Raw genomic sequence first — 13,342 nt, forward strand, 5'->3', positions numbered from 1 at the left:
TTGTGATCATGATCATCATTTCGCATGTTTCATTGTTCAATTCAAATACAGGGTGTTCCAGACAAAATTACCGGGTAATTGATTTTGGGCATAAGTCAAGAAATATTCATCAGAATCCAAAAATTAAAAAAAAAAAAAAAAAAAAAAAAAAAAAAAAAAAACAGCGTGTAATCTTATTATGCATTTTTACACGCTTATCTTATTTGAATCGGTTGACTGATTGCGAAGAAATGCGCGATTACATAACTCATGCGTCAATTCATTTCATTCCAAGTTTGAAAGACAAGATTGACGTTCAATCAACACAATGCACACTAGTGGTTAAGTGTAAATGGGCTTTATATTTTTTTCGGTGAAACCTTTTCGTTCTTTTTAAACAATCTGTTTGTTGCTAAACATTTAATAATTATGTTTTGCTCAAATTTGAAAAACTGCACGATATTGAAAATGAAAGCAAGATGATGCTCGGTACTTGTAAATATCTTTTTTCCTTTAATGTTGATATAAGTTTTCTCACACACATTAATGTTTTTGTAATATTTCCAAGAAATGGTAATGCAAAGATTAAATCTTTTCAAACTTCAACATAATGTTGCATGCTATCAATAATCGCACGTAGGCATAAAGCTGTAAACACTTGATCATTGTCATTCTTGTCTCAAATGTTCTTTGAAAGGTTAACATACAACATATTTGCACAACATAAAGAATTAAAGCGGGGAAGCTTCCTATTGTAGGAATTAAAGTTTTCTCGCACAAACTGTTGATCATCTTCAGTGAAAGCATGAATAATATAACACCGTAGTAATATAAAATAGATAATGAGAACTAACTTTAATGAGTTACACTAACTTTAGGAAGGGGTGAAAGAGTGCGAAAAAAAAACCCGCCTGTTGATCAAACTTGGAATGAACTACATCGATGCGCGCATTACCTAATCATTAATTTCTTCGCAACCAGTTAACTGAATCAAATACAATGTCCGTATATGATTTACCCTGTATTATTTAAATATTCGATAAATGAGATGGATACGTTCCATCCATGTAGAGGTACTAGGAAGATATTGGACAAAGAATATTAAGAGAAGTTGAAATATATATGGGATCCTCGGTTTGCGCCAATTCCCCCTGTGCTCCACAGTTAAGCGGCTATAAGTGGTTTTATCTCATTATTTCGGTTTAAAATGATACCAAAACCTCCTTGATAGTTGTTACTAACATTATATAATATGTTTTAGCAAAATTTGACCGAAATCATACATTCTGGCCTTAATAGGCGTCAAAATGAATATGCTATTTTGATTTGTTTCCTTCAAATGAACTTCAATAGATACATTTTCCAATTATCAATGTTTGACCTATGCTTGTTGTGTCCAATCATAACAGGGAGCAGTGTCTAGCTGATGATGTTTACAGTTGTGGTGTGAACTTGCCAGGTTTGCATTACTATTTTTTATCATTTGTCACTTATCATGTCAGTTATGAAGTACGAATTCAATTTGTAATTAAGGTTATAATAATTATTAATAGACGTAAAGAGTGTACTTCCTGATCTTTCTGTTTGTAAAAAAATGCTTGCAATTTACAGAATACGTGTATCTCCCCAGTTGAACCTTTTCAAAATACATGATAAATGCTGGACTTAAAACTTAGAAGTACCAAGAAGTGATAAAGATTTCGAAGCAAGCTACACACAGGGGATACATACATTAATTAATATTACCTTCATGTTATCCATACAGTACCAGAATGTTTTAGCCCTAAAACTGGAGAAACCGATTCTTGCACCAAGCCCACGTCTGATTGTCAGGCCTGCTGTACGGCGGACAATTGTGCCCTAAGTTCCACACCATCTTGTGACCCACGCGACTGTCTGCCAGACTATGTACGAGTAACGTCATCTGTTGTTGATTCGGAATCTACCGTGGTGTTAGACTCATTTGTGCGAGCCCCACAGGGGTCAGTCTGGGGCACGACAACATTTGCCTGTACTTGCGGATGTCCACCTGGTGTTATACAAGAGATAACGGCAAGGTCCACTGTTGATGGCTTGGAATATCTGCTAGGAAGTTACTCCTTTGCTATGAGCTCCTGTACTAATTCTATAGATATAACACTGACTTTCGAAGCTAATGGCCAGTCTTTAACAGAAACGATAACTGTTGATGTTGATCAAACAGGTAGGCTATGTGTCTCCTTCATTATAAACTATTTTGAAGATATATATGTGCATATTTAATTGTCATTGTGCACGTTTGCGTAAAAGCTGGCAACGGTAAGTACTTTTTGATTCGGGTATGCTGAACTCGAATATGTTGTATGCCAATCTGTACTTAAACTACATTCACCTAGCACACTCTCATGCGCCAGCCCCCGGGGTCAAAGTAGGGGGCGGCCAAAACGAAGGGGCGGCAGAAGAAGAAGGGGCGGCAAAACGAGGGGCGGCGGAAGAAGAAGGGGCGGCAAAAATAATTAGTAAAGAATTAAGGGCGGAAAAATTGGTAAAGGTATATAAAACTGTAACAAAATGGTACTATACATTGCTATTAGGGCGCTAGCGCCTAAAATCCTTTTTTTTTTTTTTTTTCACTTTTTCAAACGACCGAAAAAAAAATTGGGTTAACCTTTTCGGGCTGTTGAGGAAGGGGCGGCAACATTTAATTTTCTTCAGCCCCCCGGGGTAGGAGCGGCCACGGTACGCCACTGAAAATGCCCATATAGGTTTATACGGGGGTAAAAGTTAAATATGCTCCGAATTCACTAAGTATCAAATTATTTGTCTGGTCCTAAAAATCACAAAATGTAATATTTGTGCGCTTAGGATACGTAGCTACTAAGTTATGAACCTAAAGAGGTCCCACTCTTAAAATAACTAAGTCCGAAAAATATTCACATTTCAAAAGGCAACTGTGTACGAGGGACACTTTTAAAGAGAATCTATTTAAAGGGAAGAGAGTTTTGTGTTCAAATAAATGATTCAAAATTTTTATTAAAATTCAATAGTTAACTTGTCAGAAAATAAAATGGTGACTTTAAGTTTAAGGGGCACCTAATAAAAATCCATTCAAAATGAAACACAATCATGACCTGTGATAGCCTATTAAACTAGCGGTATAAATAGTTTATGCACTTTCAACTTGCACTGGGGTGCAAAATATGGAAATACATGTTTTTAATGATTTCTAACCTGTACAGTGCAAATGGCAGACATTTTGATTATTTAAAGGTCAACTGATAAACATTGACTAAAATTAATAAGTTTGCGTATTTTTCTTACAGTTGGATACATTTTAGGTGAAAATTGAGGTATTTGATCCTCGTAAAGATGACAAAACATGTTTTTATAATGATCTTTTGTACACTTGGATTTAAGGAAAAAATGAAGGTGGCCCAATACAATACATCTAAACCCGTGACGTAGTTTTAATGAGACAGTCGATTCAAAGCGGTAACACATTATTGGATCAAAACGATACGGCATGATGATCAGTCGAAATGATGAGGAATCTAGTCAAACTAATGAGTTTCGGCATAAAAAATGAGTAGGCTGTCACGAGAGTGAAGGTCAATTTGAATGCCCGGGGGGGGGGGGGGGGTCACTGTCACTGTGGCCTGTACACCATCCGCAATAATGAAAACGCGTAAAAAGGGTAGTTTTTCGTGGGTATGCACGATACTCGCGTATCGTGTTTAGGGTGTCAAAAACATGAAAAATTGGAAAAAAGGGTACCAAAATTGCAATTGCTAATACGCGGAAATGAAATTTAGGGTATGAAATTTGATGCAAGGAATAAAATCCCTATCGTTTTAGCCAAGGGTTAAATCCTTGTTTAGGGTGCTTTGCAAAAGTTGATTATCGCGGATGGTGTACAGGCCACAATGGGAGTGACCCCCCCGGGTTTGAATGTTGTACAGGGTTAAAAATTTGTTCCAAAAGTTGCTCCAATTTTCGTAAAAATGGAGACAATCTGTGCCTCAAGTTCAAATGATTCACAAAAAGAATGGTTTGAACTATTCGTGATTGGATGACCTTTTAACCCTTTGTTATGTACAAAGGCCACGGCAGTCACAATAATTATGTCCCAATGGCTCCACCTCTTTTGTATTTCTTACTTTTTTCTCCTTCGTTTGGGGGGGGGGTATAGCTTTGTGGCATTTCGAGATATGCCCATTTAAGACCAAAAGGTTGATCAGTTAGTAAGTAAGCTAGTAACATACACTATTATACACTAAAAATAGAACCAATCTATATTAGACTAGAGCGTATGAAATAAAGTAGCCCTGGCACTGGTGTAGTAAGTGGTTGTTTTCTTGTTATAACAATTTCATTACCCGTTTTACAGCACCACTCACTGATTCAACTGACCTATCTGATATCAGAGAATTAGACCAGAGATTGAGGGCTTATGATTACCAGGTCTGCTGGTGGAAGCAGAATAAGGTAAGACACACAGCAGCCACGCAATGCAGGGTTTATTGTTCTATTGTGTCTGATTGGAACGCTGACATATTATTGGAAAATGTTGCCAACCAATTTTCACGAAGTCGTGCGATCAACACCTACAGCTGTACAACTAAGCGACTTTATTATTAGGAGTTTTTATTCATACACTAGGCGTATCTAGCTGTATCGGCTGGTTTGCAAAATTCGGACAAGTTTGGTCCGCAATTATATTTAATATAGTATATTCCTACATTTGTATGATATGATTTCATAATTTATGGAAAGGTTTAGCTAATAAACGCATCTATGCACAGTGAGTTTTGTCCAAGAGCTTCCAAGCAAGCAGTGAATTGTCTCTACACAGTCTTTGGTTAGGAATATGTGATTGGTTTTTGTCAAAACCTCAAGGGTTCTCTTCATACTATCAGTAAAACACTCCCCCCTAAAACAGTTTTTTTCATTAGGTCAACAGATAACGTAATTCAATGTTTATAGCAAGGCGAATGTGGTAAATCTGTTGAAGACGACCAAATCAAGCACGATTTTTGACCAAAATGTAGGTTTTAAAAGTGAAAATCTCAAGTGATCCTTACCATATTTGTCAGATTTTACATCATTAAATGAAAGAACACACTTATATTGTCTATATAGACCACTTGGCATGTGACGTCATTGCCCGGCAGTATGCGCGCGCATTATGGCAATTTCCATTGTTCTTTGCCCTGCAGTGTGCGTACGCACCGTAGTCTGCTAAGGGCACGTGCATTTTAAATCGCCCGCGACATTTCATATAGTACAGGAAATCCATTGAACAGTGTTGCGGTTCGTTCGAGCATATCGATAGACGAGTCCCTCGCCTTTGTTGATAAACAGTGATGTCAAGTGGTCTATACTAGCCTCTTTTCAATGAGTAATGACCAATTCTCTTTAAATTGCAAATCTTGTGCGAAAACTTACTAGTTTCGCTTGTTTTTTCACACGGTTGTAAATTGAATAAACAATGACATAAATTGATTGATTGCCTGACTGGCGGCTGACTGAATGATTGACTGATTGATTGATTGATCGATTGATTGCTTGATTGATTGATTGCTTGATTGATTGCTGCATATTTACCGTTAATTCTATCAACTCCTATTCACTTTAGGTATTTACTTAGCATACAAAATAAAGAAATTTCTTTATTTTGTTTCCAGTAATTGACCACTTTGCATTTATGTCTTTATTTATTGATAATTAATTTCTCTCCCAATTATTATCATAACACGATCTGAACTTGGTTGGTATAAACGTGGTTTCTGAGCAGTGTGAGTGGTTGTGTAATCAGTTCATGAGGCGCGATACGTAAATCGGACGTCATGAATGTATGTGATATTACACTCGCCTATGAAGATCACTGTTATTAATTACCGCACTAAACGCATTCCTTCCCCATGGCTGATGAGCTGCCAGTGAGCGAATCGTCAATTCAAAGCGTGTTCATTTATTTTATTCAAATTGGTAACCCAAACCACTTTGGGCGCCACAAGGTTTGTGTGCTTTCGACCAATTTGGGACAAGTCAGCAAACTCTTGGGCTGTGTGAGAACAATGGTACCACTTTTCAAGTGGTGTGCTTAAACATAACTGTATATTTATCACTTATTGACAGTTACCTGCCATGAAAAGCAATAACATGCTGTCGGGTCACTGACCAATTTGTTCGAAACAAATGTGCCACTTTTTTAAATAGCCTGTCGGCAAATTAAATCGGCATCGAAGGAACAATGCGTTACGTAATCTATTCTCTTTCCCATCTAAGCTCCTTGCACAGCATGATATCATGCCTTCCCATGATGCTTGCATAAAGTGGTGGTAGTCCGTACATGGAAACAATTGTATTTGCTAAGAATGATTATATATAGGTCATGGAACATCAACAAAGTCAAGTGTAAGTTACATCCATAACCTCAACGTACCTTCGTTGAGGTAAAATTTTTGTAAATGTTTCCACAATACAAGTTGTGTGCTACATAGGGTACCAACCAAAAGTTTAATGGCGTTCTACAAACGACTTGCGAATATAAACGGGCATTTTTTTTATAGAAATTACTCAATTAAATTATTTTCTTTTACTTGTTTTTCAGAGTAAGATGCCGTTGCGGCCCGCAGAAAGCGTGTATTGTTACAACTGCCCATCTCCATAACTGAACCATTCGCATTGCTTATTCATCATATAAAAACAGGGAACAACTGTTCCAACTGACCAGCGGGGAACCAAAGGATGGACCCAAAAGGATACAACAGTGTCACACTAGCAATGGATAAAATAAAAAACAGGGAAATTATGACACAAAATATATAAACAAAGTTAAAAACCCGACGTTTCGAAAAGACAAAAAAGTTTCTTTTTCAAGGGATAAAATAAGAGACCTGCAACCAATATAGTGGAGACCAGCAGACAATATTGAGAGCAGGTCTCTTATCTTACCGTGTGCAGTTACAGAAATGGATGGTTTTATTCAAATGAGTATATAACTATTCATTTTGTAATTAAAACCGTTCATAATCTGCTCATTTCAATGATATATAATATCAGAATAATGTTGCTCAAATTCAGAAATTTTACCCGCACAAAAATCAAATTCAGTCTCCTTAAATCCGCCATTTTAGACTAATTCACTAAATTATGAGCGCCATAATGTAAACTAATGGAAAGTACATTTTCTGTCAAACAAATATTTTACACCATCTCCCGACACACCCCAATTAGTATTTAGCCCGTGCGGTTTATGCAGACCCCTGCCAGACCAGTGGTGGAATTTTGCGAAAAAATATGTCCAGTCTGTATATATAAATTTTGACACTGAGAGAATAATATTTATTCATAATAGCTGGTGTGCATTTTTCCGTCTGGATATTTCATCGATCATGAATTTCATGTGTCAAGCGCCCTCATTAATGCATTTGCCAAAATTAGAACGCCATCTAACTACTCGTAATCAATATATAAATTTCGAGGTACAGCAGAAGGTTTGAGGCAAAAAATATTCAAGATTGACATTAAAGGTATATTGCCGCGTTTTGCCTGTACCGAAATGGAGTGTCTTGCTAATGCTTGTTCTTGATTAAACAGCGGTACAATTAGAAGTAATTTTGCCAATAAAAGTAAACATACGATATATATCTACAATACATGTCATTTGTGTCTCACCACGACAAAAGTGCATAGTAATTTGGAGATAATAGACAAAGATTTATTAATTTTACTATTAATTGATATGCGCACCAATTTAAGCACCCGGTGTTTTAAATCGGGGTGTTTTATTAGTACATTTTTGTCGTTGCTGACCAGGATATTGATTGTTGCTGTTTGCGAATAATTTTCAGCAATGAAGGACCCCTGGCTCCATGACTTCTGTTTTCAAATTCACGTACAATTCATGTATTGCAAAACATTTAATATCTAGTCTTTAAACAAGTTCATTTGGAATGTTAATTTCAACTTTGTTCATTCAGAACATTCCTGGTAAAATTAAAATGTTTTACTCACATTTTACTGACGTGCCACCACTACACTGGTGATTTCATCAAACTGGTAACATATCACACGAGACCGTTTCTTTTATTGGCAACAGAAACCGCCGTTGAGGGCGTGATGAGTTGGCCAAATATGTTGGTTGTTGAGTACGTAGGTCCTTCATCCCTGTGTAGAGTGGCATGTCATTTTTCTGTGGATCCTAATGGCTTCTTTGAACCACCTGGCAATCTTATCAGCTTTAGAGTCATCCCAATTGGTGGAGTGATTTGTAGACGGCACGTGATCAGTAATGGCAGGAACACGTGCCCTTCCAGTTATCATATCCTACCAGGGACAATTATGCTCGATATGTAAATAGAGATTGAACAGATAATAACCGCCTTTGCGCCAATAGGTTGAAATTACTCATAACTAATGCTACAAATTACTTACATGGCTTTTATTTTTTATAATATTGTGCTTAAAGTTATATTTTTGCCTCAAAGAAATATTTGTAATGAATTTTATCTAGTTCTTATATTTTATTAAATGTTTCATTTGCAGCTATGTATTTTGTTGTTGTTAATGGTTCAATAATACTGTCATTTGAATAAACGTCGTTTGTGATAATAATAGTAAAGATAATAATAAAAAGACTGTACGATAAACTCACACAGCGAATTTTTACATAACGTTATGTAGGCATAGAACCTCATAATAATTAAGTAAAATTTACGTCAGAACTATGTAATTTTTACTCAATTATGTAAAAAAAAACATGTTTTTAAATGCTACTTTGACGTATTACGACTGTATTTGGACGATATGCCTTATTGACTTTGCTTTTACATTAATACCCAACGGGTGCAGCCCGTCACTCAGAAGACCCGGTAGCGGGCCTTCAGAATAACGGATTTTCTGAATAGTAGGCCTTTTGTTGAATTTTATGTTAAAGTCCCGCTACTCCGAATTTTTTTCTGACTAGCGGGCTGTATCTAACCCTAACCCTAAGCCCTAACCCTAACCCTAACCCTAAATCCTAACCCTAACCCTCAGCCTAATCTCCAACACCAACCCTAACCCTAACCTTAACCCCTAACTCTAAAGCTGAATTCATACTCGATCGCTTTTGCAGAAAAGCAATTCTTACGCATGCTCAGTGTTACTTACGAAGTCCCTTTTGCAAGTTGAAGAAATCTCAACTTCCCAGCGATATCGCTTGACACGTGAATGCGTCAACCAATCATATACAACCAACTATCTATTATTTTACAAAATAATTGACCTTTCTCGGTTATTAACTTTTGGTGATGAATTAAGCCAAAGCAATAATTATTGACAGCAATTGATGTTTGAAAAAATTATTTTGTGGCATTTAGAATATTTTATTTGTCGTCTGCAATCGCTATTGCTGTGATAAGTATAAATGCAAAAGCGACGAGCGATGCATCGTAAAATTCGGCGATTGCTCATCGCTTTCCAAAAGCGTTTCATCGCAATTACTCGATCGAGTATAAATTCAGCTTAACCCTAACCCTAACCATAACCGTAACCCTGCAAATGGCTTATTAATCAGAAGGCCCGCCACTCCCAGAAAATATTTTCTGAGTAGCGGGCCTTCTGATTAACGGGTTTTCTGATTAGCGTGTCTTCTGGTTTGAATTTTAAATGAAAACAAGCCCGCTATTCAGAATTTGACGGGTTTTCTGAATAGCGGGCCTGTTCTGAGTAACGGGTATTCTGAGTGACGGTTGCCCCATACCCCCATACCCAACGATTCCCTTGAATGTTCTCAAAATAAATATTGATACATAGTTTTTTCAAGATATGATGCTATTTGATCATTCATCTAACATTTTAAGTAATTTCAAAAATGACGAAATTTGAACGCACAGTTGATAACCAACACATTCATCACTTCAGAGTTAATCCACATAGACAAGAAAATAATGTGTCAATTACCCTCTAACTGCCGCAATGTATTACTTTTTCCTGGACTATTTTTTAACAAGTTCGTCTGCTGATAATGATTTTTTTTCGCGTGAGAATACTGCCCCTTGTCCCTTGTGAGAGAATTCATTCATAATAGCTGGTGTGCATTTTTCCGTCTGGGTTTTTCTTCGATCATGGATTTCATGTGTCAAGCGCCCTCATTAATCAGTTAATACATTTGCCAAATTTAGAACGCCATCTAACCGCTCGTAATCAATATAAAAGCCTTTCAATTTCAAGGTACAGCAGAAGGTGAGGCAAAAAATATTCAAGATTGACATTAAAGGTATATTGACGTGTACCTGTACCGAAATGACGTGTCTCGCTAAAAGTTGTTCTTGATTTAACAACGGCACAATTACAAGTAATTTTAGCAAGTATATGACTATTTTATTTAATACTTTTTTTATAAATACGCAGATGACCACCTCCGCGCTGCCATAACATCTTGTAGAAGTAAGCCAACTTTGTGATTATATTGTAAAGGTTTCCGTCGTTGAAGAGTTTTTTCCGTCGTCAAATACTTTCAAAATGTTGTTTTTGATAACATATTACAAATTCGGAATCCCCCCATATGTAATAATTTTGCTCTTCAATTAATACTTAAATTTGATGATATTTATCTACAGAATTCCTATCGTTTTCTGTATAGTGGTCAATGCATGAAGATTTGGTCACACTTGCTGGTCTTGGTATGTCGTGCCCATGGGTCACGTGCGTATTTATAAAAATGAATATGTAAATATAGTCGAAGTATAATGTCAAATGCTACTATGACGTACCACGACTGTAGTTTGACGATATGCTTTGTTGACTTTGCTTTTAGATTAATACCCAACGATTCCCTTGAATGTTCTCAAAATAAATCAAACTACATGATTGATATTGTTTCATGATTTCATCATTCATCCAACATTTTATGTTATTTCAACGATGACGAAATTTGAACGCACCGTTGATAACCAACACATTCATCACTTCAAAGTTAATCCACATAGACAAGAAAATAATTTGTCAATTACCCTCTAACTGCCTCAATGTATAATTATGTTCCTTTTTTTTGGACTATTTTTAGCAATTTCGTCTGCAGATAATGATTTTTTTTCGCGTGAGAATATTGTCCCTTGCGATGTGGAGTTCGCTGGCCGATGGTATGATGACTGGCCACCTGTAGACACAGGATATAAATTGCACGCATCTGATTTGTCCTATTCCTATTGGATTAAGCAAAGTGATGTTCAAATAAGTAATATGGTGTCACCTCGTACTTGATCGAGTGGATGAAAGGGCTAAAAATAGAAATTCCTCATATCGCCTAAAATATAATTTTTTCACGTGATAACGGTAGTAGTGCTCAACAGTTTCGCTCAGAGTGATGCCCATAATTAGCTCAAGACATTTGTTCGTTCTTTTGAGCGTTGTTGTGGTGGAAACACCGTTTAAAAATTCAATCATTCAATGTTCGACACTGTTCTCCCATGATATCCAGTGGAGGGTGTACAGATAGTCAGGCGTTACACTGATTGGAACTGACTGCGATGTATTTGACATTTGCTGCACCTGCGTGACAATTCAAATGCATATGGAGAGAGCGGATACAATTTTTGGACATTTGTCTCCACCGGGAATCCGGGATTTGAACCGGCGACCTCTTGCACCAGAATCAAAGACCTTAAACGCTGGACCACACTACAATCCACATGATGACTTCATTAGCTTTAACCATTGTCTTACCGTCCGAGACCAGTTGTTGTCCCTTTAATTACGCAGATTCCCTTTCTTTCGCATTTATAGAATAAACCCGGCCCGTTTATTTAATTGCATATTACAGAAATCCAGGCCAGGATCTAGCCCTATCATTAGGTTTATTGATAGCAATGCATTTGTTCTATATCAAACGCGGTCTGAGATTTCAAATGTAAGAAACATTGTGATATAATGTGTAAATCACGTATACGGCACCAATATTCATAATTGCCTTGAGCCAAAGAAGCAATTCTTTTGAAACTCTCAAGAGGATCTAGAATAATGTATAATCAACAAATATCTTTTTCCCGAGGTGAAAAACCTCGTTTTCTAATTTCATATGATATTTTCCTAAGGTTGCTATTGGGAAACCTATTTGGTCGTATTATTACTATTGAGATTGATAGTGGAATGAAATGGCTTCTAATTAAGGCCGTAACGTACCATACGAAAACCATAGAGTTTGATGGCCCGCGTACATGTATTGTGGGTTCGACCGTGGCCGAATTTTGTCATTTGTAATTATTTTATGTTTAGTATAATACATTTCATGATTTTATATCTCAGTGGGTTTTGTGATTCTTGTGTCATGATCAAAAGTGTTTGACTAATGAAATTTTGAAATACAAATATTATTTGTTGAAATTCTTTTTTAAGTATATGCATTAGTCAAGACCCCGGGTCTAGACACAATTTCAATATTTCGTAAGGCATTTGTTAGTAGAAGTTGATAGGTATCTTTAATAATTTGGACCTGCTGAATCATGGAGCAAGCGTTATCTTGAGGCTATGAACTTCAAATGACCCCAGAAATAACCCCATAGGGCTATACAGGGATCGAAAATTAAACAAGCTCCGATTTCACTCATTGGCATATCAAATTATCCGTCTGGTGGTATCTGTCTGTGGTTTTGGAGTTATGTGCCTATGAAGGGTCGAAGGTCAATTTTAAATTATAAGTTGTGTTGATAGGTACATGTATCTTTAATTATTTGGACCTGCTGGATCATGGAGCAAGTGTTATCTTGAGTCTATGTCTACCATTCAATATGAATACCAACCAACACCGTTTGGTTTGTTTTTTAAAACTCGAAGATAAGCAACACACTGCGCGTCGTGCACATACATAGAAGAAACTCCTGCTTAACCGCAATCAGCGTGTACACGTGTTGTCTCTTAGACTCACCGATTTATGTATGGGTAAATAACTGGAAATGATATATTGTGAATTATGTAGCTGCATATCTTGTATTATATTATTCTAGAATGTATGTATAAATATATTTTCTGTCTGAAGTTCGTGTAATGGTCAAACTACACACACTACCCAAAAGTATTGCAACATTGCTGAAGAAAGAAGAATTCCGCAATCCATAAATTGAACATTGATCATGTTGATCCAATATCCTGTCGATTTCACTGGTCAGAAATGTTTCTTTGCTAAAATAAATAAGATCAGACTAATAAATGGGATTCAATAACTCTTCCTATACTTTTGTACAGGAGCCAACCGTTGTTAATCCATGATGAACACACACTTTTGCAGTAAGCGTATAGCGTATACGCGAAAGCAAGGTTACGCGTACACGTTACGCATGAGCGCGTAAAATTTGTCATGCCTGGAACGTATGCGTAAACATAAACTCATTACATAAAAACA

General features: G+C 36.6%; 1 protein-coding gene across 1 annotated transcript in view; it reads left to right on the forward strand.

Moving 5' to 3' along the window:
* Positions 1-12,243, forward strand: part of LOC140171138 (semaphorin-1A-like) — a 38,776-nt gene extending 26,533 nt beyond the window's left edge. The window contains exons 15-18 of the mRNA XM_072194319.1: positions 1,389-1,438; positions 1,745-2,182; positions 4,346-4,443; positions 6,572-12,243. Coding sequence (XP_072050420.1) covers positions 1,389-1,438; positions 1,745-2,182; positions 4,346-4,443; positions 6,572-6,631 — 646 coding nt within the window. The 3' untranslated portion in view covers positions 6,632-12,243. The remainder of the gene's footprint in view (positions 1-1,388; positions 1,439-1,744; positions 2,183-4,345; positions 4,444-6,571) is intronic.
* The last annotated feature ends 1,099 nt before the right edge of the window (positions 12,244-13,342 follow it).

This window comes from Amphiura filiformis, chromosome 15, assembly GCF_039555335.1.
Source record: "Amphiura filiformis chromosome 15, Afil_fr2py, whole genome shotgun sequence".
Classification (NCBI taxonomy): domain Eukaryota; kingdom Metazoa; phylum Echinodermata; class Ophiuroidea; order Amphilepidida; family Amphiuridae; genus Amphiura; species Amphiura filiformis.